Source organism: Cetorhinus maximus, chromosome 14, assembly GCF_964194155.1.
Source record: "Cetorhinus maximus chromosome 14, sCetMax3.hap1.1, whole genome shotgun sequence".
Classification (NCBI taxonomy): Eukaryota; Metazoa; Chordata; class Chondrichthyes; order Lamniformes; family Cetorhinidae; genus Cetorhinus; species Cetorhinus maximus.
In genome coordinates, this window is record NC_135892.1 from 29,201,310 (window position 1) to 29,224,650 (window position 23,341).

General features: G+C 46.8%; 1 protein-coding gene across 3 annotated transcripts in view; it reads left to right on the top strand.

The window, feature by feature from the left end:
• prkn (parkin RBR E3 ubiquitin protein ligase) overlaps positions 1 to 23,341 on the top strand; it is a 1,436,175-nt gene that overhangs the window by 1,384,808 nt on the left and 28,026 nt on the right. The window contains exon 11 of one of the 3 annotated variants that reach the window (XM_078556738.1): positions 6,023 to 6,095. The exons of the other annotated variants lie outside the window; for them this stretch is intronic. Within the exon in view, the coding sequence (XP_078412864.1) occupies positions 6,023 to 6,025 (3 nt within the window). The 3' untranslated portion in view covers positions 6,026 to 6,095. Of the gene's footprint in view, positions 1 to 6,022; positions 6,096 to 23,341 lie in introns of those variants that run through there. 3 annotated transcript variants of the gene reach the window in all.

The window sequence follows — 23,341 nt, forward strand, 5'->3', positions numbered from 1 at the left end:
GTTTCCATTTTGAGGCATTGCAGCCATTCATATCAGACCGGAGCATCAAAAGGGGGTCCTGATGCAGCTTACTGAGTTAAGGATAACCTTTGTCAACCTGCCTTCATGGTGTACAGCAGGAGAGATTAAAATTACAAAGGGGCTGTCCCAGGCAGAAGCGGCTTCTGGTCCCCCAAAAAATGTGAAAGTTACCAATGCTGGGGTTATTGGGCTTTATCATCAGTGGAACTAATCCAACGTGGCACGCACTGACACCATTTCCAACTTAAAACAGGGGTCGTGATCCTACAGGCGGAATCGTCCCAGATTTGTGCTAAGTGCGATAGTGAAAAAGTCATTTTACCCGCCGGTGGCAGTGGTGGGCTTTCGCACCATATCGTCCCATTCCTGGTGCATCCGGTCTCATTAATAATGCATTCACGGAAACACTCCGGATCTCTGGCGGGAGGGCTCGGATTTTCCCGTCACACCATGACCTCAGCGTTTCCTCACTCCGGACACCATATCTAAAGTGCATCAGAGTGCATGCCTACTTCCTGGCCAGGATTTTACAGCCCCTCCCGCCCAATGGGATATTACAGTCCAGCTGAACTGAATGGAGATTTAAATGGCTCGTCACATCCTCCAGGGGAAAGCACGTTGTGGCGGGGCCGTAAAATCCTGGCCCATGTCTTCAGACCAGGGCTGTTCCAGGCGACAGATGGTCCCAAAAGCAAAGAAGATGGCAGCCCCCAAGTTTAGTGGCGCCTTTCTGGGGGCACCTGCTGAATGCAGTGGAAGGCCACCATGATGTCTTCTACCCCTGCTCTGGCCACAGGAGGTCCACCAGAGTCACCAATCTGGCCTGGGAGGCAGGTGGCAGCAGCAGCCAGCGCCATTGGAGCACACAGCCATCATGTGGAGGAAGAGGATGAATGCCCTCATCCATTCTGCCAGGGTAAGTCAACAACCTCATCACTCTCAACTCACACACTTCCAAATCCATCTCACATCCACAGGGATCTCACACCTCAAGGGTCAACACCGCTAATTCTCACACACATCCTCACATCTCCATCAGACTCATACCTTCTGGAGGTCGCATCTTCATCCCACCCACTCACCATAGAAACATTCCACGTAGTTCCAAGCCTCCTGCTCACACTCTCTCCATCTGTTTTCATGCAGGAGAAGCTGGCTCACAACAACAGGGAGAGGTCCCAGACCAGGGGTGGATTGGCCCACATTAGGCCCCTCACTCCCTTTGAGGAGTGTGCCATCGCGCTGACTGGTGAGGACATGGACCGTGCCTGCAGCGAAGGTGAGGTCAGTGGCGAACACCCACATGAGGATCCTGCACCACATCATCCCTCTCTCAAAGCAACTGTGCGAGCTCTCTCTCTCTCTCTCCTGCTTTTGACTCTGCTGCCAAGCACTCATTATCTCTACTTTGGTTCACAGGGAGCTCTGCCAAGCGACCGACACCTTCAGCCAGCCAGTCCCTCAGCTCCATCCAGGTCCTCATCTCCAGCAAAAAGGATACCTCCTCCGTTAAAGAGCTGGAAATAAGCAGCCTGGAAGACCCATCATAGCGCTCACCCACACCCTCCACCAGTGCAGAGACATACCGCCTCAGTGGGACCTGGACCTAGAACAGCTTAGGTTCACAAACTGGTGGTCACCACACAGACGCGTGTCTGCAGCAGGAGGAGGCAGGTTCAGCCAAGCTCCCTGATTCTGGGGAAGAGGCATCTGTGAGGGCTGAGTCAGATGACAAGCCTCTGGATTTGGCCTTCCAACTCAACGTGGAGAGTCTTCAGGAGGCGGGGGAACATTATGCAGAGCTGTTGGAAACCCTCAACAGAGTGGCATGTGGGTTGGAGGAGTGCGTCCACCTGCTCTCTGATGAAGTGGTGCCCATATGTGCACATTTAGAAGTCTCCATGGGAAGGATGGCGGATACCATGGAGACCCTGGTCCAGCTTAACTCAGAGATGCATGCAGACCTGCTCTCCATCACGGTAGCCATGGATGAGTTCCTGCAGTGACAACATGAGAGGGAAACTGGGCACCTCGGTGTCCCTCCAGTTGTTCCTTCCCCTCAAGCAGTCAGACCAAGGCCCCTGGGCATCCGGTTGGTGGAGGAGTGGCAGCTAGACACCCCGGGTCATCCACTCAGGAATCTCAGAGGCTGTCAGCTCCCTCTGAGCCCCCTTTGCCTGTGACCCCCCCTCAACCTTGTCCTCTGTCACCACAAAGGGAGCAGCTGGCTTACAGGAGGACAGCCAAAGCAAGCCGGGGCCCTCAAGGCCTCTGATCTCCAGAGGATACATGCCTAAGCCATCAGCGGCAACAGGGCCAACCATTGCACAGGCTGTCTCCACCCCTGCTGCCGATGTCAGGGCAGCGCCTAGAAGAAGAGGTAGGCCTAGAAATGTTATTTGGGTCACAAGTGGTTGCACGGGTGAACATATTTCATCACTTTATGATCTGAAAATGTACTTACTTTCACTGAATGATGTGTAATGGTGTCTTTCAGCTTCATTGACAGGCTGCGAGAGTCCTCCCACTGCATTCCACCAACCCCCACCCCCACCCAACTAGCAGATCAACTGCACTCAGCTGGACCACGAGTGATTCTGGAGGGAGAGGTGTGTGTGTGTGTGGCCGGGCCTTTTGGAGCCCCTTGGAAACATTCTCCCACGCACACAGGGCCTTCACCCATCACACTCATCTCACAGTCCTGTGTATTTTGACTGCTGGGGTTCTCTTTCAGTTGTCCATCTGAGCTGACCTGCATCTCCACCCACCCACTGATAGCACTCCCATGCAGCACCTGTGCTTGTTCAACATGAGGCTCCACTCACTTTCAATTTCTGTGAAATGGTAGTTCTCAAGTTTATCGTCAGCTCCCCCGTTCTTTCCCCTTCCCCAGTCACCCATGTCCTTTCCCCCATCACTGTCGACCCCCCCCCCGGCATCACCTTCCATCTCCCCACCGTCACCCACCAACCTGAACCCTTCTCTTTCCAGGATGTCCAGGTGAACATGTATGTTCCCTATCTTCCTGAGGATCCCGCCGACATCCACATTGACCTTCCCGGCCTCCTCCTTCCCACCCTCAATGTCCATGTCTGCCTCCAAGGCCCCACCAACCACCCTCACCATCCCTTCTACTTCTACTGACGCACCCTCACCCTCCCATCTTCCTGGCTCCCTCTGCCCCCACTCATACTCACTATTCCCTCCTACCTCACCCACCATCAGTCCTCTGCCCAGGAGGCAGTCATTGACTCACAGACCCCTCCCTTGCACATTCACCTGGAAATCCTCTCCCTTACTCCCTTCTTCACCCTTACTCCCTTCTCTTCTGGACATCTTCCTCCCCCTGAACACCTTTCCCTCTTCGAACTCTTTCCCCCCTCTGAACTCGCTCTCTTACACCTTCCTCCCCATTACACCTACCTCCCCACTTTCTGCATTCTCCCCAATTACACCCTCCTCCCCACATACTCCCTCCTCCCCCGTTCCAGCCTCACCATCCCGACACAGTCGTCCCCCCATTCCCAACCTCATGTCCCAGGCACCTTCATTCCCCTCCCAACCTCAAACAGCCCCCCCCCGCCAAATTTTTGTTCCCCACGTCCCAACCTCACCCTCCCTGACACATTCGATCCCTCCTCCCAACCTCAACACCCTCAACACTTGTCCTGACGTGTCCTGGGCTGGTGTGTTTTCCCGCCAGCGTAACAGTAAATCTGGCATGGAGGGACAATTCCAGTCGGGCCTTACTTCGCATCCCATTAGTGGAATGATAATTAGGTTCACGCCGGTCTCCAGCGGGATTCGCATTCCACCATGGCGGACACCATTGAATGATCCCACTGAGCTTTCGTGCCAGTATGAAACTGATTTTTGGCCTTCTTGCTATATTGTCACCCCCCCCACCACCCCGCCCGATATGGTGCCCGACGCCAACGAGGCCAGGAAATTCCGGCCTATAACTTTAATTCATATATTGAAACGGGCCCATCATCAGAAACACACAGGTACTTTGGGCCCTCAATGGTCAGCCCTGTTGTGGTGTAAAGATGAGACCACTCGAGCCTGTGAGTTTTCTATTAAGCAAAGGTTTTATTCAAGCATATGCTGGGAGGGCACAGCCTGGTTCTACAATATGTCTTTCCAATACCAAGGCTGCATAGCATATTTATATATTTTAGTTATCACATTTCACTATACTGCCTAATACAATCTCCAGTTACATACCTTCAGGCTGCAGGCATCTCATTATCTCATTGGGAGGCTGGGAAATTTGTTTACCCATCCTGTGAAGGTCATTAAGTTTTATGACTTGTGATTGTTAATTGGGTTCCCACAGTACCATAGGCATATCATGCCTATGTGTTGGCTATATTTCCCATCATGCTTAGAAAGAGCTCTCACATCTACACTTAAAACTATTAATGCTCACAACTACATTTGACTACTTTAAAAGCTGTTAATGCACATCTTAATATCAGTTTTAATATTGAATTATTCTAATTACCCCACCTCAGCCCCTATCAAAATGGTGCCAGCCACATCAAATTATTGATCCCAGTTTGAGATCATTACTGCCCTGTTAGCACTAGGGGAAGCAAGTTTAAAATCAATCTGAGTGTGTTTTGAACAAAAGACTCTGAGGTAGAGTCCTGAAGTCTGGTGGTGGAAGCTAAAGTTCAGGAGAACAGATTTAGTGTTTAGAAGAGCATAGTACTGCAGATACTGGAAACCTGAAATAAACAGAGAACGCTGGAAATAATCAGCAGATCTGGCAGAATCTGGTGAGAGAAACAGAGTTATCTTTTCAGGTTGATGGCTCTTTGTCGGAGCTGGGAGTGCCTGGAGAGGTAACAGTTTTTAAGCAAGGTAGGGGAAGGACAGAAAGAAAGAACAAAAGGGAAGTTCTGTGATAGGGTGTAAAACAGGAGAGATTAAATGGCAGAAGGGGTGATAACGCAAGGCAAAAAAACATGGTAATAGGACAAGTGAAAAAACAAAAGGTGTGCCTAGATGGAAGGCAGAATCACCATGAACAGCTACCATCCAAAAATGAGAGGACGAATTATGACCTGAAATAGTTGAACTCAATATTGATTCCGAAAATTAGCTATCATTGAGCTTCATTGGAATAGCGTAGGAGGCCGAGGATAAAGAGGTCAGAGTGGCAGTGGAGTGGAGAATTAAAGTGACAGCTGACCACAAACTCAGAGTCACACTTGTGGCTGAACGAAAGAATTCCACAAAGTGATCACTCAATCTGCAATTGGTCCCTGCAGTGTAGAGGAGACTGCATCTTGAGTATTTCTGTAACACTGTCCAGCCCTACAACCATCTGAGATTTCTGCATTCCTTCAATTCTGGCAAATTGTATATCCCCACTTTTCTTCTTCCCACTATTGACAGCTGTGGGTTCAGCTATTTCGACCCTAGGCTCTGGAATTCTCTCCCTAAACCTCTCTACTGCTCTACCTCTCTCCTACTTTAAGGCAGTCCATAAAACTTAACTCTTTGATCAAGCTTTTGGTTGCCTGTCTTGCTATCTCCTTATGTGGCTGGGTGTTAATTTTTGTTGATTATGCTTCAGTGGAGTATCTTGGGACATTTTAATATGTTAAAGGCACTTTATAAATGAAAGTTGCTGGTCAATTCATGGCAAACGCTTGATTATTCTCACCAAGTGTTAACTTTGATGCAACAGTGACTAGAAGAGTTTTAATTTGCAATGGTTCCTCTGTGGAGGATGCAACATTCCAGAAAAATTCTAAAGCTCATGAAACACATACTGACATATCCAATGTAACATGAACAGAAAACAGGCTCCTGAATTATTTTATTTGTATTCAAATATTTGTCTTTATTTTTGTTTTCATAAATCATGCATAATCCTTAATTTCTTCCGAAACATCTTGCCAACTGAAGCTGTCCACAATCACAGGGAATGTAAAAAGCACAGACGCACTGACAGATAGTGACTATCTTCCAAACTTACTCTTCACAGTGAAAGGGAAGGAAATTACTTCACAAACTCAATATATAATGGAAATAGGTTTAAGGAAGTAAAACTGAGGTACGTGGTGGTTGTTCAACGTGACAAAAAAAAAATTGCGTAACATTTTTGATCCAAATTTAATAAAGTAACAAAGGCATCAAATGCAAAACTTCAATCATTGAACATTTTCTGAAACTTTCTTCTGAACATCCTTGCTTGTGTTTGTCTCTTTTGCCTCAGCTTATTCATGTAAAAAAAAATTCTTGTTGCCTTTGTGAGTGACTGACAAAGTTTTATAAAGAACAGAGAATGAAAACATTGGGGCATTCCTGGATTTTGGGTGATAAGTGTAAAACCCAGGTGATACTGAATCGGCAGCCCAATTTACATTTCTGTCTAAGTGTTAGAATAAATAGCAGTTAACTTAAAAGGGAAATGAAAAGTAATTTGTAAACATGTAATAATAATAAGAGTAGTAGAAGGAAGTGTGGGCAGACCATAACCAAAAAGGAGATATTCTTGCGATGAAGATGACATGCCTGAGGTACTGAATGATTATCTTGCATCTATCTTCAATTTCTAAGACTATGCTGCCAATGTTGCAGTAAAGGAAGAGGTAGTAGCAATATTGGATAGAATAAGAAAATACATAAAGAAGAGGTGCTTAAGGAATGGCAGTCATCAAAGTAGAAAATTCATTTGTTCCAGATAGGATGTATCCTAGGTTACTGAGGAATCAAAGGATGGAAATTACAGAGGTTCTGGTAAAATCTTCCAATCCTTCAGACATAATGATCTGGGACAAACCTAAATGGCATTTAGAAAACCGTTAACTAATAAATGGGAATCAAAATGGATTTGTTAAAGGAAAATCACATTTGAATAACTTGGTTGAGGGTCTTTAATAAAGTAACAATCGATTGGCCGTCAGCTCTCTAGTTTCACTGCTGGGACTACAGCCAGTCCCAACAAAGCAGAGCCCGGACACAGAGGTAAGTCCGGGGTCTCGTTGGGCCAGGCTGGCAGACCCCAGCAATTGGGGTGAGGGTGTTGGGGGGCTGGGTTTGAGAGGCCAGAGGAAAGGGTAATGGGGCAGATGACCTTGGGAGGTGGGCTCCGATGGGCCAGGGTTCCCGCAAAGGAGGCCCCCACCTTGCTTGACAACAGCCCGTGCAGCTAAAGCTGCTGAGCCCACATGACGTGGGTGGGAGTGGGATGAGGCCCTTAAGTGGTCATTAATTGGCCTCTTAAGGTCCTCAATTGTCCTAAGGGTGGCCTGCATATAATTGCAGAGATGCCAGGGTCAGGTCTGTAGGCGGTAGGCACAGCACCCATTGGTTTTAACATGCCCTTCCCACGCCTGCAAACCAGACAGCAGAGAACCTTAAAATTCAGCCCAGGGTATATTGTGAAAGTAGGGCAAAGGGAGGATGCACCTTTCCCTGGAGTACTTGAAGCTGAAGCTGGGTACCAAAAAGTGGAAGAATGTTCCACTCCCTGAAGACTTTGATTCCTCCAAGAAATATATAAATATAAGTTCAAACAGTGCCATCAATTGTTTCCTTTCTTGCAAGAACTAAAAAACCTGATGCCTCCTGTTAGTTTTCACTCGGGTCTAATTTGTGAAGCAAGTGGTGGCATTCCATAGAATGCTAGACAGCACAGTAGGTCATTTGACCCGGCACTCCAGGGCAAGCACTAACTTTTCAAGCTGAGCAATTTCATTTAGACTTAGGCAATGTCATTACCTCGAACAGTTCAAAACTTCACACTTTTTTAAACATTACTCTTGGGATGTGGGCATTGCTGACAAGGCTGGCATTTATTTCCCAGCCCTAGTTGTCCTGAGAAAGTGGTGGTGGGCTTTCTTCTTGAATAATGGCAGCGATGGTACTCCCGTAATGATGTTAAGTAGATAATTTCAGGATTCTTGAGCCAGTGACGATCAATGACTAAGAATGTAATTCTAAGTCAGAATGGTGTTTGCCTTGGAGGGTCACATGGGGGAGTATTTTCCCATCAATGGCCGGGCGCGGCAGGCGGGCGCAGGAGCAGCCATGGGTCCACTGCCCGCAATCGGGCCCCGGCTGCGATTTCACGCTGGCTGGCCAATTAACATCCAGCCAGCTTGAATCGCCCGCTGAAACACTCAGTGCTGCCTGGGTAGGAGGGGAGGAGAGTCGAGCGCGGAAGTCAGTGCTGGCGCCGGGGAGCGTGCAGTGAGATGTCCCTGAAGGCAGAGAGCTGCCTCAGGGAGCTGAAGATTTCTAACATTCAAAACAAAGATTTTAAAATTAAGGTAAACATGGCTCCTCATGTGACTCTGTCACATGAGCAAGGACATGGTAAAAATGAGAATTAAACATTTTTATTTTATTTTTAATTGACATCGGAAACCTCATCCTGCCCGTGGATGAGGTTTCCTCAAAAATCCAAAGGCCGCTTCGCCTTTCCGCCCATAAGGTTGGATGGCCAGGGAACAATTCAGCTTAATTAATTTATTAATGGGATTAACAGCCCTATTAATTGTCGGCAGGTGTGCTGCCGACTCCCGCACGCGCCCGCCGACTGAAATATAGCACGCTATTTCACGCTCATGCGTGTCAGGCATGCGCCCGCATGCTGAGCTGAAAATCCAGCCCATGGAGGTGATCGTATTCCCCACAACATTGATGCTCTTGTTCTTCTCAATTGTAGAGACAATAGACCAAAGATAGGAAAGCTGTTAAGGAATGACATTGAGGCAGTGTTATAAACATGCACCTGTTTCAAACAGACACTGGGTGGCATGTGAAATCAGTTTAACTGACTGAAGTGGCTTTAGCTTAGTTCATTCACAGTATTTCAGCACAGCATCAAAGTGATTGCAAATCCAATTTGTTTGGAAGCTAATTGTGACCTTATTAACTAGATCTGGATTGTCAGCTGATTGAGAATGGGCCAAATCTTCCCAGAAATGGCAATCACTGTCGGATTATACTCCGGTCTTATTTTATTACCTGGCACCAGAGTTCCACGTTCCTGAAAGTCACTTTGAGTAGTTATGGGGAAAAGGTAAGTGTGTAAGGTAAATGCGTGAGGGGGTAGGGTGACAGGCAAATGGGTGAGGGGGTACGGTGGCAGGCAAGTAGGTGAAGGGATAGGGTGACAGGTGACCTGGTGTGAAATCGCTTTAAGAGAGAATATGCTAATGAGTAAGTAGACAGGATGTAAACCATTTGACCAGCAGACGTTGTTCAGAGAAGCTTTTAGTTTAGCTAGCAGCATGTGGTGAAAAGGAATTTAAGTTGTACTTTCCTGTTAACAATAGCTGTTGAATCTTTACAGTAAAATGCCTGCTAAACAATCCTGCAGTACATCTTGAAATAAACTGAACCCACATTTATTTTGCCACTTCTGTGTGGGATTGATATGTTTGTATCAAGCAAACATAGAAATACAACACAGTAACCAACAGTGGTTCCTCTTAACCAAATGATGAAGATTTGAAGATCATAGGAAAAGCCACAGATAAGATTTTGTGCTGTACAAAGACTGTATAGGGATTGAAGATCCCAGGAGGCAGAGTCCCTCTACAGACTGTTTCACAGAGCAGTGAGTATCTGGTTTGTGGGGGAGCCAAACTGGTGATGAATCAGACGTCCATTTTGAGTCGAACTGTACAAGCTGCAAGGCATCAGGCGCCATTCCCGCACAAAAGACAGAAAGCGCCTGAAACAGAAAAACCCGAGCTCCAGACAACTAAAAAAGATGGAGAGAAAAAACACAGCTGCTGCATTTCTAAATCTCTCCACAGAATAAAGAATCTACTAATCCCCAAAACATTGACAACATTCATAAAAGACAGGAAACATCAGGAAGATAACCACCAAATTCCCCAGCGTGAATTGGAAAGCCATAGATGTCCTATCCAAATTTAGGCTTTTTAAAAGAAGGATGGAGCTATGTTTTTTAGATTTATCCATCACAGAGCCGGAAAAACAAGCGGGGAAAATAAAGATAGCTGTTGGAAATGAGGAGTTACACAGAGTCAGTACTTCGGGCCTGTCAGATAAGGATCAGAAGGATCCTACCAAGCTGTGGAACATGCTGGAGCATCAGCTTTGTGTAAAGGTGAACTTTAGAATACACTGATTGGAACTGATGGCTTACAAACAACAGCCACAAGAATCAATCAACCAGTTTGTCAGCAGATGTTATGATAAGGGCAAAAGCTGTGATTTTTCGGAAGCTGAACTATCCAAATGAATAATGAAGCTGGTTGTACTTTCAACGTCAAACTGAAGCTTTCCAAAAAGATCTTTGGAGAAAAAGATGCCAACAGATTCGATGGCATAGGGAACTTCAGAGGTGATGCTATACTACACCTCAGAGAAGATGCAATTCCACCAATCAACCCTCCTAGAAAGTGCAGTGTCCACGTACAGGAGAAGCTAAAGAGTGAGTTGGATGACATGGAGCATAATGGCGTTATCCGTCGTGTGCATCAACACACCAACTGGTGCAGTTCCATCACTGGCACTGTGTGCACACTTAGAAAAGATGGCACGGTCCAGGAATGCTTAGACCCAATACGTCTAAATCTCGCTCCAAAGAGATGCCTGCACAAGATTCCAACATTAGAGGAATTGAATCCCAAATTTACAGGAGCAAGGTTTTCTCCAAGTTGGACGCCAAACACATATATTAGTCCACTCATTTGGCAGAAGGGTCTCAAAAAATCACTACTATCAGGACCCCAGTCAGAAGAAACTGCTTCCAAAGATTACCCTTTGGTTTATCCATCAGTCAGGATCTGTTCCAGCAGCATATGGACAGAATTACAGAAAATATCCCTGGATGCATATGAATCGCCAATGATGTTGCGGTCATGGGCAAAACCAAAAAGCATGACCAAAATCTACACTCGCAGATGGCAGCAGCTCGTGTTAAAGGCATCGTCTTCAACAGCAAGAAATATCAGGCAAATGTTGGTCAGGTTAACTTTCAGGATCTGTCCTGACAAAGGCAAACCCAAAGATGTACACATATGCCTACTCCCCAGGACAAAGAGGACTTGAGAGATGCCTTGGATTTTTCAACTTCTTAGCGCCATACATACCCAACTTTGCCCACAGAGCATCATTACTTGGACAGCTGCTACAGAAGGCTGCTGTATATGTATGCCAGGAGGACCTTCATCACATGCTTGAGTCACTTAAACAAGCATTGTCTGGAGAGACATGTATTCTACAATACTATGACCAAGAAAGGAGACAATCCTAGAGGTCGACACATCTCAAAATGGGTTAGGAACGTGCATTATGCAAGATGGCAAACCAGTTGCATTTGGTTCCAAAAATCTATTGCAAGCACAATCCAACTATTCAAACATAGAGGGCAGAACCGTCCCAGATTTGCACCAAATGCGGTAGAGGGTGGGTAAAACGTTTTATCCTCTGGCTGCAATGGCATCCCAGACCCACCGCTTTAATTATGTATTCCCAGGAAACACAGTTTCAATGGTGGGCAGGTTCTCATTTGCCCTCCACACCATCACTTCGCCAGTTATCACGCTGGGTGCCACATTTAAAGTATAGCCGCGCGCATACCTCTCAGTGCTTCCAGCCCAGGACTACTGCAAATATGACATGGCCCCAAAAGGCAAGAACTGCAACCCCGAGGTTTAGTGACGTGTCCATCAAGCACCTTTTGGACACTGTAGAGGCCTGCCGTGATGTCCTTTACCCCCGCTCTGGCGGCTGGAGGAGCAGCAACATTACCACTCAGGCTTGGTAGGCGATGGCAGTGGTGATCAGTGCCAATGCTGCACAGAAGAAGTTGGCCATCCAATGCAGAAAGAGGATGAATGATCTCATCCATGCAGCCAGGGTATGGCAACCATATCATCACTCTAAACTCACACACTCAAACCCATCACACATTCACGGGACATCACCACTCACTCTTGCACACACAACCTCACATCTCCATCTGGCATCATCTGCTCTGGAAACTGTCTCCTTAACCCTCACCATCTTGAGGCCACTTGCACAGATCAACTTGTGCACCCACAAGGGGAGGCTGGTGTAGTGATATTGTCGCTGCACTGGTAACCCAGAGACCCAGGGTAATTTTCTGGGCACTCGGGTTTGAATCCTGTCCATGGCAGATGGTGGAATTTGAATTCAATAAAAATCTGGAATTAAAAGCCTAACGAGGCTATGGACCATCGTCAATTATTGTAAAAACCCATCTGGTTCACTAATGTCCTTTAGAGAAGGAAATTTGTCACCTTACCTGGTCTGGCCTACATGTGACTCCAGGCCCCACAACAATGTGGTTGACTCTTAAATGGCCTAGCAAGCCAGCACTCAGTTGTAACAAACCGCTACAAAGTCACCACCCGGCATCGACCTAGGCACTGGAAACGACAACGGCAATTGCAGCCCTGTCGACTCTGCAAGATCCTCCTTACTAACATCTCACAGACTAGTCAAGCAACAGGCTGACATAGTCATCCTCACGGAATCATACCTGACAGGTAATGTCCCAGACACCACCATCACCATCCCTGGGTATGTCCTGTCCCGCTGGCAGGACAGAGGTGGCGATATAATTGGAAGGGAGCTATCCTAGGTGTCCTCAACATCAACTCTGGTCCCCATGAAGTCTCATGGCATCAGGCCAAACATGGGCAAGGAAACCTCCTGCTCATTATGACATACCATCCTCCCTCAGCTGATGAATCAATGCTCCTCCATGTTGAACATCACTTGGAGGAAGCACTGGCAAGGACGCAGAATGTACTCTGGGTGATGGACTTCAATGTCCATCACCAAGAGTGGCTCAGTAACACCACTATTGACTGAGCTGGCCGAGTCCTAAAGGACATAGCTGCTAGACTGGGTCTGCAGCAGGTGGTGAGGGAAAAACATACTTGACCTCATCCTCACCAACCTACCTGTTGCAGATGCATCTGTCCATCACAGTATCGGTAGGAGTGACCAACACACAGTCATTGTGGAGACGAGGTCCTGCCTTCACACTGAGGATACCCTCCATCGTGTTTTGTGGCACTACCACCGTGCTAAATGATATAGGTTTCGAACAGATCTAGCAACTGGGCATCCATGAGGCGCTGTGGGCCATTAGCAGCAGCAGAACACAATCTATAGCCCAGCATATCCCCCACTCTACCATTACCATCAAGCCAGGGGATCAACCCTGGTTCAATGAAGAGTGCAGGAGGGCATGCCAGTAGCAGCACCAGGTATACTTAAGAATGAGATGTCAACCTGCTGAAGCTATAACACAGGACGGCTTGCGTGCCAAATAGCATAAGCAGCAAGTCATAGACAGAGCTAAGCGGTCCCACAACCAATGGATCAGATCTAAGCTCTGCAGTCCTGCCACATCCAGCCATGAAATGGTGGTGGACAATTAAACAACTCGCTGGAGGAGGAGGCTCCTCAAATATCCCCATCCTCAATAATGGAGGAGCCTAGCACTTCAGTGCAAAAGATAAGGCTGAAGCATTAGCAACAATCTTCAGCCAGAAGTGCTGTGTGGATGACCTACCTCGGCCTCCTCTGGAGGTCCTCAGTATCACAGATGCCAGTCTTGAGCCAATTCGATACACTCCACATGATATCAAGAAACAGCTGAAAGCACTGAACACTGCAAAGGCTAAGGGCCTTGACAACATTCTGGCAATAGTACTGAAGACGTGTACTCCAGAACTTGCCATGCCCCTAGCCAAGCTGTTCCAGTACAGCTACAACACTGGCATCTACCCGGCTATGTGGAAAATTGCGCAGGTATGTCCTGTACAAAATAAGCAGGACAAATCCAACCCAGCCAATTACCGCCCCATCAGTCTACTCTCAATCATCAGTAAAGTAATGGAAGGGGTCATCAACAGTGCTATCAAGCGGCACTTGCTCAGCAATAGCCTGCTCACTTACGCCCAATTTGGGTTCCACCAGGGCCACTCAGCTCCTGACCTCATTACAGCCCTGGTTCAAACATGGATAAAAGAGCTGAACTCCCGAGGTGAGGTGAGAGTGACTGCCCTTGACATCAAGGCAGCATTTGACTGAGTGTGCCATCAAGAAGCCCTAGCAAAACTGGAGTCAATGGGAATCAGGGTGAAAACTCTCCTCTGGTTGGAGTCACACCTAGCACAAAGGAAAATGGTTGTGATTGTTGGAGGTCGGTCATCTCAGCTCCAGGACATCACTGCAGGAGTTTCTCAGGGTAGTGTCCTCAGCTAAACGATATTCAACTGCTTCATCAATGACCTTCCTTCCATCATAAGGTCTGAAGTGGGATGTTCGCTTATGATTGCACAATGTTCAGCACCATACACGGCTCCTCAGATACTGAAATGCAGCAAGACCTGGACAATATCCAGGCTTGGGCTGACAAGTGGTAAGTAACATTTGTGCCTCACAAGTGTCAGACAATGACCATCTCCAACAAGAGTGAATCCAACCATCACCCCTTGATGTTCAATGGCACTACCATCACTGAATTCCCCACTATCAACATCCTAGGGGTTACCATTGACCAGAAACTGAACTGGATTAGTCAAAAAATACTATGGCTACAAAAGCAGGTTAGAGGCTAGGAATTGTGCGACAAGTAACTCACCTCCTGATTCCCCAAAGCCTGTCCACCATCTACAAGGCACAAGTCAGGAGTGTGATGGAATACTCCCCACTTGCCTGGTTGAGTGCAGCTCCCACAACACTCAAGAAGCTTGACACCATTCAGGACAAAGCAGCCTGTTTGATTGACACTACATCCACAAACATTCACTCCCTCCACCATCGACGCGCAGTAGCAGCAGTGTGTACTATCTACAAGATGCACTGCAGGAAATTGCCAAGGTTCCTTTACAGCACCTTCCAAACCCATGACCACTACCATCGAGAAGGACAAGGGCAGCAGATAGATGGGAGCTCCACCACCTGGAAGTTGCCCTCCAAGTCACTCACCATCCTGACTTGGAAATATATCACTGTTCCTTCACTTTCGCTGGGTCAAAATCCTGGAACTCCCTTCCTAACAGCACTGTGGGTGTACCTACACCACATGGACTGCAGCAGTTCAAGAAGGAAGCTCACCACCACCTTCTCAAGGGCAATTAGGGGATGGTATTAAATGCTGACCCAGCCAGTGAAGCGCATATCCTGAGAATGAATCAAAAAAAACAAAAACCCTGGGATACCCCTCTTCCCCAGTACAGTCCTCACCTTGCAGCCTCTTCCCTTGCCTGAGGTCACTTCTCCTTCCCCAAACAAGCCCTAGCCCTGCAGCTATACAAAGCACCCCCACCTTATGGCTAGTCTGGTAGGTAGAGACCTGCCTGTGAACCCCCCCTAAAAGTGCTGTGGTGCTGTATGTGAAGCCTGGCGCTGGTGACCATGAGTGCTGCCCGAAGCAAGGTAGGCAAACAAACCTCAAAGTCCCGAGCGAAGTACAGCTCAACAGGTGCATGCTGCTTATGTGCAGTTGCGAAACACATCAGCGTGCTTGGGTGGATGATCCAGCATGGGGGGATGAGTCTGGCGGGTTGGCCGTATAATGATATGCAGATGCATTGCAATGAGGTTCCCGACATCCAATGGTGGGTAACATGGCCCGCCATCGACGGGTAGAGCGAACGCTCATAAACTGGTTTCACGACGTTGTGAAACCAATTTTTGGCCTTCTCACCATAATGTCCACACACACCACAGAGCACACCTGACGCCAGTGGGCACGAAAAATTCCGTCCCGATTGTGAGACACTCACTCTAGTAATCAGTATCACATGGTTCCACATGTACCATTTTGGTAAACAAATCATTGTGGAAATTGACCACTAACCATTGGAAATGATTTGGTGCAAGCCACTGACAAGTGTGTCACCCAGAATACAACGACTTCTAATAAAAATACAGGGCAATGAATTCTAAGTCTGTTACAAACCTGGTAGCAAAATGGCTACTTCAGACACAATGAGCAGGTTACCCAATCCAAATGAAAAATTGCAGATGTCTCGCTAGACCTACAAGTAGACAGCATAGACATCGACACAGAACATGTATTCAAGGTCGAACTGATGAATTTTGGTCAACACAAATGCAACCTACTTCAGGAGGAAACAGCAAATAATCCACAACTGAAGGCATTATGGAGAGACATTGTAGAAGGATGGCCTGACATGATACAAAAAGTGCCAGACACCCTCAGATGTTTTTGGCCATACAGAGGTGAACTAGGTGTTTCAAGAGGCGTAATTTTCAAGGGAAAATAAGTGCCTGTACCTGAAGCTCTCCGCCAGGACATATTGTCACAGTTGCACTTTTTTTTATTCTTTCTTGGAACGTGAGCATCGCTGACAAGGCCAGTATTTGTTGCCCATCCTTAATTGCCCCTGAACTGAGTGACTTGCTAGGCTATTTCAGAGGGCAGTTAAAAGTCAATCAAATTGCTGTGGGTCTGGAGTCACATGTAGGCCAGACCAGGATTTCCTTCCCTAAAGGGCATTATTTAACCAAGTGGGTTTTTAACAACAATCGATGATAGCTGTCAAAGTCAGCATCACAGGGATTAGCTTTTTTATTCCAGATTTATTAATTTAATTAAAATCCACCAGATGTTGTGGATTTGAGCCTACAACCCCAAGAGAATTAGCCTGGGCCTTGGGATTATTAGTCCAGTGACATTGCGATTATACCGCCATCTCCCACAGGAATACTTGAAGGAGAAAAGATTGCTAAAATACTGGGAAAGAGTGGGTGGGGTGTGGGTGTGAGCGCAGTGGAACTATAACTGGACTGCTCATCAAAATTGCTGTTGCTTTTGGGATTAATGGGATTAATAGCCTCTTTCTGTGCTATACAATATAAAAAAGAATAGGACAACATTTGTAGTTTGTGACGAAGCACCAGGCTATACTATCTCATCACTTTATGATAATATTAGGATAATGAGTATTGAAAGACAGTACAGATGGGGTCTTCAGCCAGCCCAATATAAACTGTGAATATCCAGGATGGAAAACTTCTCAAGCTCCTCAGTGTATTACACAAATTCTTCCTGACACAGTAGAGTTTATGGAATTTGAACTCATGTCCCCAAAGCATTAACCTAGGCCTCTGGATTACTAGTCCAGTAACATTACACTACTGTCACCCCAAGGGCACAGAGTGAACAAGGCACCTGGCAAGGTATACTGTGTATTGGCCAGGGATCAACAACAAAATTGAGAAGTTAGTGAGGATGTGCGAGGCATGCCTGAAATACCAGCCACATCAACGCAAAGAAACTTTACATTCTTACGAAGCTCCATTGTACCCTTAGTCTAAAATTGCCACAGATTTATTCACTATCCAAGGTGACAACTTTCTCCTAGTTACTAACTACTTTTGCAAGTTTCCAATCATTAGACAATTAAAGGATACCTCAAGTGCATCTGCGGCAGACACAATGACTTAAAGTTTTCAGTCTGTTCAGTCTGCTTGAAGAGATCAAATCAGACAATGGTCTGTAGTACACTGGCAGACCTTTTAGGTACATGTGTGCTAGATGGGGCATAAACAATGTGACAGCCTAATTACACAACCCCAGATCCAATGGTCATTCATCATAAAGTTCAGGGAAACAAAACAAGATCTCTGTGTCAAGAGCAACACTTATTGTCACCAATAGAAATCATGTTTGGGAGGCAGGTTAGGATAACCTTGCCAAGCCATCACCTGTCCCATTTCTCAGAAGCACAGGAGAAACTTCTCGAAAAACAAGGGCAAATGAAGATTGTGTACAACCAACTGGCAAGCACAGAACTGCCTAGGAGTTCTGTGCATGTAGGACAAAAGGTTCGAATCGTACATCCTACTCAAGGGACTTAGTTACCTGTAGAAGCATCCCGTAAAGTGTACAATGAACCTAGATCCTATGAACCCCGGAACATTGACCTGCCAGTCCTGCCCCTCCTGCAACCAAGTCTCACTAATAGCAATAATGTCGTAATCCCACGTGCCAATCCACGCCCTAAGCTCATCTGCCTTTCCGACAATACTCCTTGCATTGAAACAGATGCAGCTGAGAACATTTCTATCACGTACGGACCCTTGATTTCTGTCTATACATGCATTCCTCGCTTGACCTTTATCCTCCTCCACTTCGCTATCTGCTCTAACACTCTGGTTCCCCTCCCCCTGCAAATCTAGTTTAAACGCCCCGGAGCAGCACTAGCAAACCTACCTGCAAGGATGTTAGTCCCCCTCCAGTTCAGGTGCAAACCGTCCCGTTGGAACAGGTCCCACCTTCCCTGGAACAGAGCCCAATTGTCAAGAAACATGAAGCCCTCCCTCCTGCACCATCTCCTTAGCCACGTATTTAGCTGCATTATCCTCCTATTTCTAGCCTCACTAGCACGTGGCACAGCTAGCACTCCTGAGATCGTAACCCTGGAGGTCCTGTTCTTCAACTTTGCACCTAACTCCCTAAACTCTCTTTGCAGGACCTTCTCCTCCTTCCTATCCACGTCATTGGTCCCTACATGGACCACGACATCTGGCTGCTCACCCTCCCTCCTGAGAATACTGAGAACTCAATCCGAGATATCGCGGACCCTGACACCAGGGAGGCAACAGACCATCCGGGATTCTCGATCTCTCCCACAGAACCTCCTATCTGTCCCCCTAACTATCGAATCCCCTATCACTAATGCTCTCCTCTTTTCCCTCCCTCCTTTCTGAGCTGAGGGTCCAGCCTCGGTGCCAGAGACGCAACCACTACAACTTGTCCCTGGTAGGTCGTCCCCACCAACAGTATCCAAAACGGTATACCTATTGTTGATGGGAACGGCCACAGGGTTGCTCTGCTCTTTCTGTCTATTCCCCTTCCCTCTCCTGACATTCACCCAGCTGCCTGCCTCCTGACTTTTAGGGGTGACTGTCTCCCTGAAACTCCTGTCTATTACTGCCTCTGCCTCCCGTATGATCCAAAGTTCATCCAGCTCCAGCTCCAGTTCCCTAACTCGGCTTCTCAGGAGCTGCAGCTGGATGCACCTTTTGCAGGTGTAGTCATCAGGGACAATTGTGCTGTCCCAGACTTCCCACATGCTGCATTCGGAGCACTCGACTGCCCCAACTGCTGCCTCCATTACCTACTCCTAATTTACTTAAAAGGACTTTACCCGGCCCTACCCCACTGGGAGCAAGCTCGTACTCAGCCTCTGCTCGCCTAAGCCTCTCGAGCCAAAGCCTCAAAGCTCCACTCCTTCACTGGGCCACTCACACACTGGCCCCTCACAGGCTGGCCGCTCCCCTTCAGCTTCCCCTCCTTTTATTTTCAATCTCCGCGCTCTTTTTCAACTGACCTGCCTTCAAGATCCACACTCTTTTTCAAATGTTGAGTGCAAGAGTCCTTCTCCTCGATTCCCTCCTGAGTCGTGGTGACTGCGCTGACTTCTCCCAGAATGCTTCAGTCACTATTCACCAGCGCCCTCTGTTGGATGCCCTTCCTCCTGTTGAGTGCAAGAGTCCGTCTCCTCGATTCCTTCCTGAGTCGTGGTGACTGCGCTGACTTCTCCCAGAATGCTTCAGTCACTTCTCACCAGCGCCCTCTGTTCTTACCAGGATGGACTATCCTGTTCCATAGTCAGCCTAAAACATATGATACAATGATCACTGTCCCCTAATTGTTCTCACAATGACACTTCATATACTTGGCCTACCTCATTTCCAAGAACCAAGTCTGGCAGTGCCCCCTTCCTCATTGGACTGGAAACATACTGCTGAAGAAAATTTTCCTGAACACACTCTAGGAAATCTTGCCCCTCTCTGCCCTTTACACTACTATACAGCCTTTATTTGGACAACTAAAGTCCACCAGTATAAGTACTCTATAATTTTTGCACCTCTCTGTAATTTCTTTGTAAATTTGTTCCTCTACATCGTTCCCACTAGTTGATGGCCTGTAGACCACACCGAACAATGTAATTACACTTTTTTTGTTCCTGAGCTCTAACCAAATCGATTCTGTCCTTGATCCCTCTGGGATATCTTCTATCCCCAGCACTGCAGCACTCTCCTTTATCAATACCACCATCCCTCCCTCTTTTCTTCCTTTCCTATTTTTCTTGAACACCTTATATCCAAGGTATTTAACACCAGTCCTATCCTTCTTTGAGCCAGGTCTCTGTTATAGCCACAACATCATATTTCCACTTGGCAATCTGTGCCTGTAACTCAACAATCTTCTTTACCACACTCCATGCATTCACATACATGCCCTGATTTAGACTCTATGACTGTCTCATTTTCTCTGACCTCACCTGTTAACTTACTATTCCCTACTCTAGTGCTATCTATCTCTCCAAGTATTCTGTGTCCCTCGGTATTCCTCTTTACTATTGTCTCCTGGTTCCCAAACCCCTGCTGAGTTAGTTTAAATCGTCCCCAACAGCACTAGAAAAACGCCCCGCAAGGAACTCTGTCCTGGCTCTGTTCTGGTGCATTCCGTACAGCCTATGCAGGTCCCATCTTCCCCAGAGCCAGTTCCAATGTCCCAAGAATCTAAAGCCCTTTCTCCAGCACCATCTTTCCAGCCACACTTTCATCTGTCTTATCATCCTATTTCTGTACTCACTTGCGTGTGGTACTGGATTCATGTCTGTGGCCATAGAAATGCCTATCTATTTCCTTAATTATTGAATCACCTATCAGTTTTGTTCTTCCAGACTTCCTTGTAGCCCCGTATATAGCTGAGCCACCCGTGGTGCCACAGATTTGGCTCTGTCTGCACTCTCCAGGTGAACCATCACTCTCATCAGTGTTCAGAACTGAATGCTGTTTGGAGAGTGGGATGCACTCAGGGGACTTCTGCTCTACTTGCCTATTCTTTTTTGACTGTCTGGTGGTCACCCCTTCCCTCTCTCCCTGCATATTCTTAAGCTGTGGGGTGACCACATCTATAAACATGCTATCACGTAACTATCAACCTCTCGGATGCTTCACAGTAACGCCAGCAGCTGCTCGAGCTCCACAAACCGGAACTCAAGCTGCTGCAACTGACGACACTTCCTGCACAAATGGCTATCCAGGACATAGGAAGTATCCTGCAGTCCCCACATATCACAGGATGGACACTCTCGAGGTTGGAGCAGCCATACCATTTCCCTAGTTATCAACTGATAACCTTGTGACTGCAATTAAACCTTACTATTGGTAATAAACCTTACCAATATTAATAAAGTTTTACCAATACTACTAAAACTTACTACTATTAATAAACCTTAGAAATATTGATAAACCCTACCAATACTTAGTATACCTTGCTCATGGGAATAAACCTTACATAAGAATAAAAGATAAGACCTACCAGCTACTCATTGTTCCTTGTTGGTTAATATCCTTCGGTTCCTTTCTCCTTCATGTATTTGTCTAGCTTCCCCTTAAATGCATCTATGCTGGTTTCCTCAACTACTCCCTGTGGTGGCAAATTCCTCATTCCAACTAGACCCTAGGTAAATAAGTTTCTCTTGAACTCCTTACTGGATTTATTCATCACTATCTTATATTCATGATCCCAAGTTTGCTTTCCCCACAAATGGAAACATTTTATCGGTATGAGGCACTTTCAGGTCGGTTTGAAACAGAAAAACATTTAACTGTGTTTATATGGGGAGAAAATTGTACTCTTCCTCTTCCTTTCCTCCACAAGAAAACAGGATTATTCAAATTTAAACATATAGACAAATAACTAAATAAGAATTGGGGGTAGGAATAAAATATGCCAATTTCATTTTTAATGTGGTTTAAATGAAGATTTCACAGTTAGCGCCATTTCTGAGGCTGACCTTATAAACTACTCATGACTGCACTAAATGCTAGTCGAGCCATAGCTCTGTGGTAGCTATCTTGCCTTTGAATTAGAATATTGGGAGTTCAAGTCTTCCCTGAGAGACTAGAGCACAAAATCTAGGCTGATCCTTCTAAGGAAGTGCTGCACTGTTGGAAGAGTTGTATTGGACTTGAAACATTAAATCTGTGTCTCTTTCCAGCATCCACAGTATTTTGCCTTTATGTCAAAGGTGCCATCTTGGTTAATACATTGGGGAGAATTTTCTCCCTGTCGGGCAGGCTGGGTGGGAGCAGGTGCGCGGCCAGTCGCCGCCCGTGATCGGGTGCACGACGCCATTTTACGTGGGCGGGCTAATTAAGGCCTGCCCAGCGTGACGCGTACCCAGAAGCGCTACCTGTGCAGGTGGGGGGGTGGGGTGCGGGTGGAGGGAGAGTCGAGGCCTGCGCTTTTTCGTGCATGTGCACAAAAGAGCGCAAGTATCTCCCTGAGGCACTGAGCTGCCTCAGGGAGATTAATTTCATTCTCAAAAATTGAAAGAAAGAAAAATAAAATTACTCAGACATGTCCCCTCATGTGACATTGTCAGATGAACTGGGACGTGGTTTTGTATTTTAATAAAAAATTTTATTTAATTTATAAACCCTTCATGAAACCTCATTCCTCCCCCCCCGCCTCCGCCCCCCCGTGGATGAGGTTTCTTGAGAAATGCGAAGGCCACCTGGGCTCTTCACCTGCCCGCCAACCTTAAGGTTAGATGGGCAGCCCAGACAATCAACTTAATTAGATTATTAATGGCCTGAACGGGCCTTTGACAGTTCGGTAGGCACGCAGCCCGCCGAACTGAGGATCAGAATGACACACGGTAGCATCGGGACGCACGCTATTTTACACGTCAGTGTGTGGGGCCCGCCCCCGCATGCCAAACAGAAGATTCTGGCCATTAAATTGATGCCTCATCTGCCATAACAAATGGTCACATGATACAATTTGAAAAAGAGCCAGGAGTTCCCCTTGGTGTCCTGGCCAATGAGTGAGTGATGTGTGCTCTACCCAAACCCAAAGGCAGGTCCTTGGCTTATTATCTGCTGATGTTTCATCCTGAGCCATTTTCTTGGCTGATTGTCTTTTTCAGTGATGACTTGCCATTTCCTTCTACTTTCTATGCGGTAGGGCAAGGAAGTAGGCCGCAAGACTGCTTCAGCCAAAACAGGAATTGAATCCAAGCTGTTGGCATTGCTCTGAACCATACGCTAGCCATGTAGCCAACCAACCCATCTCCTGGCCAATGTTTACCCCCAAGTAACATCACTACAACAGATTATCTGGTCAAAATCAGGTTGTTTATGGCACTTGTTGTATGAAAATTAGATGCCACCTTTTCTACAGTGTCTGTATATCATTAGACATAAGCACTTTGGGACATCAGAAAAGGGCTATAGAAATGCAAGTTTCCTAGGGGCACCTCGCTCAAGGAAACATTGTCAA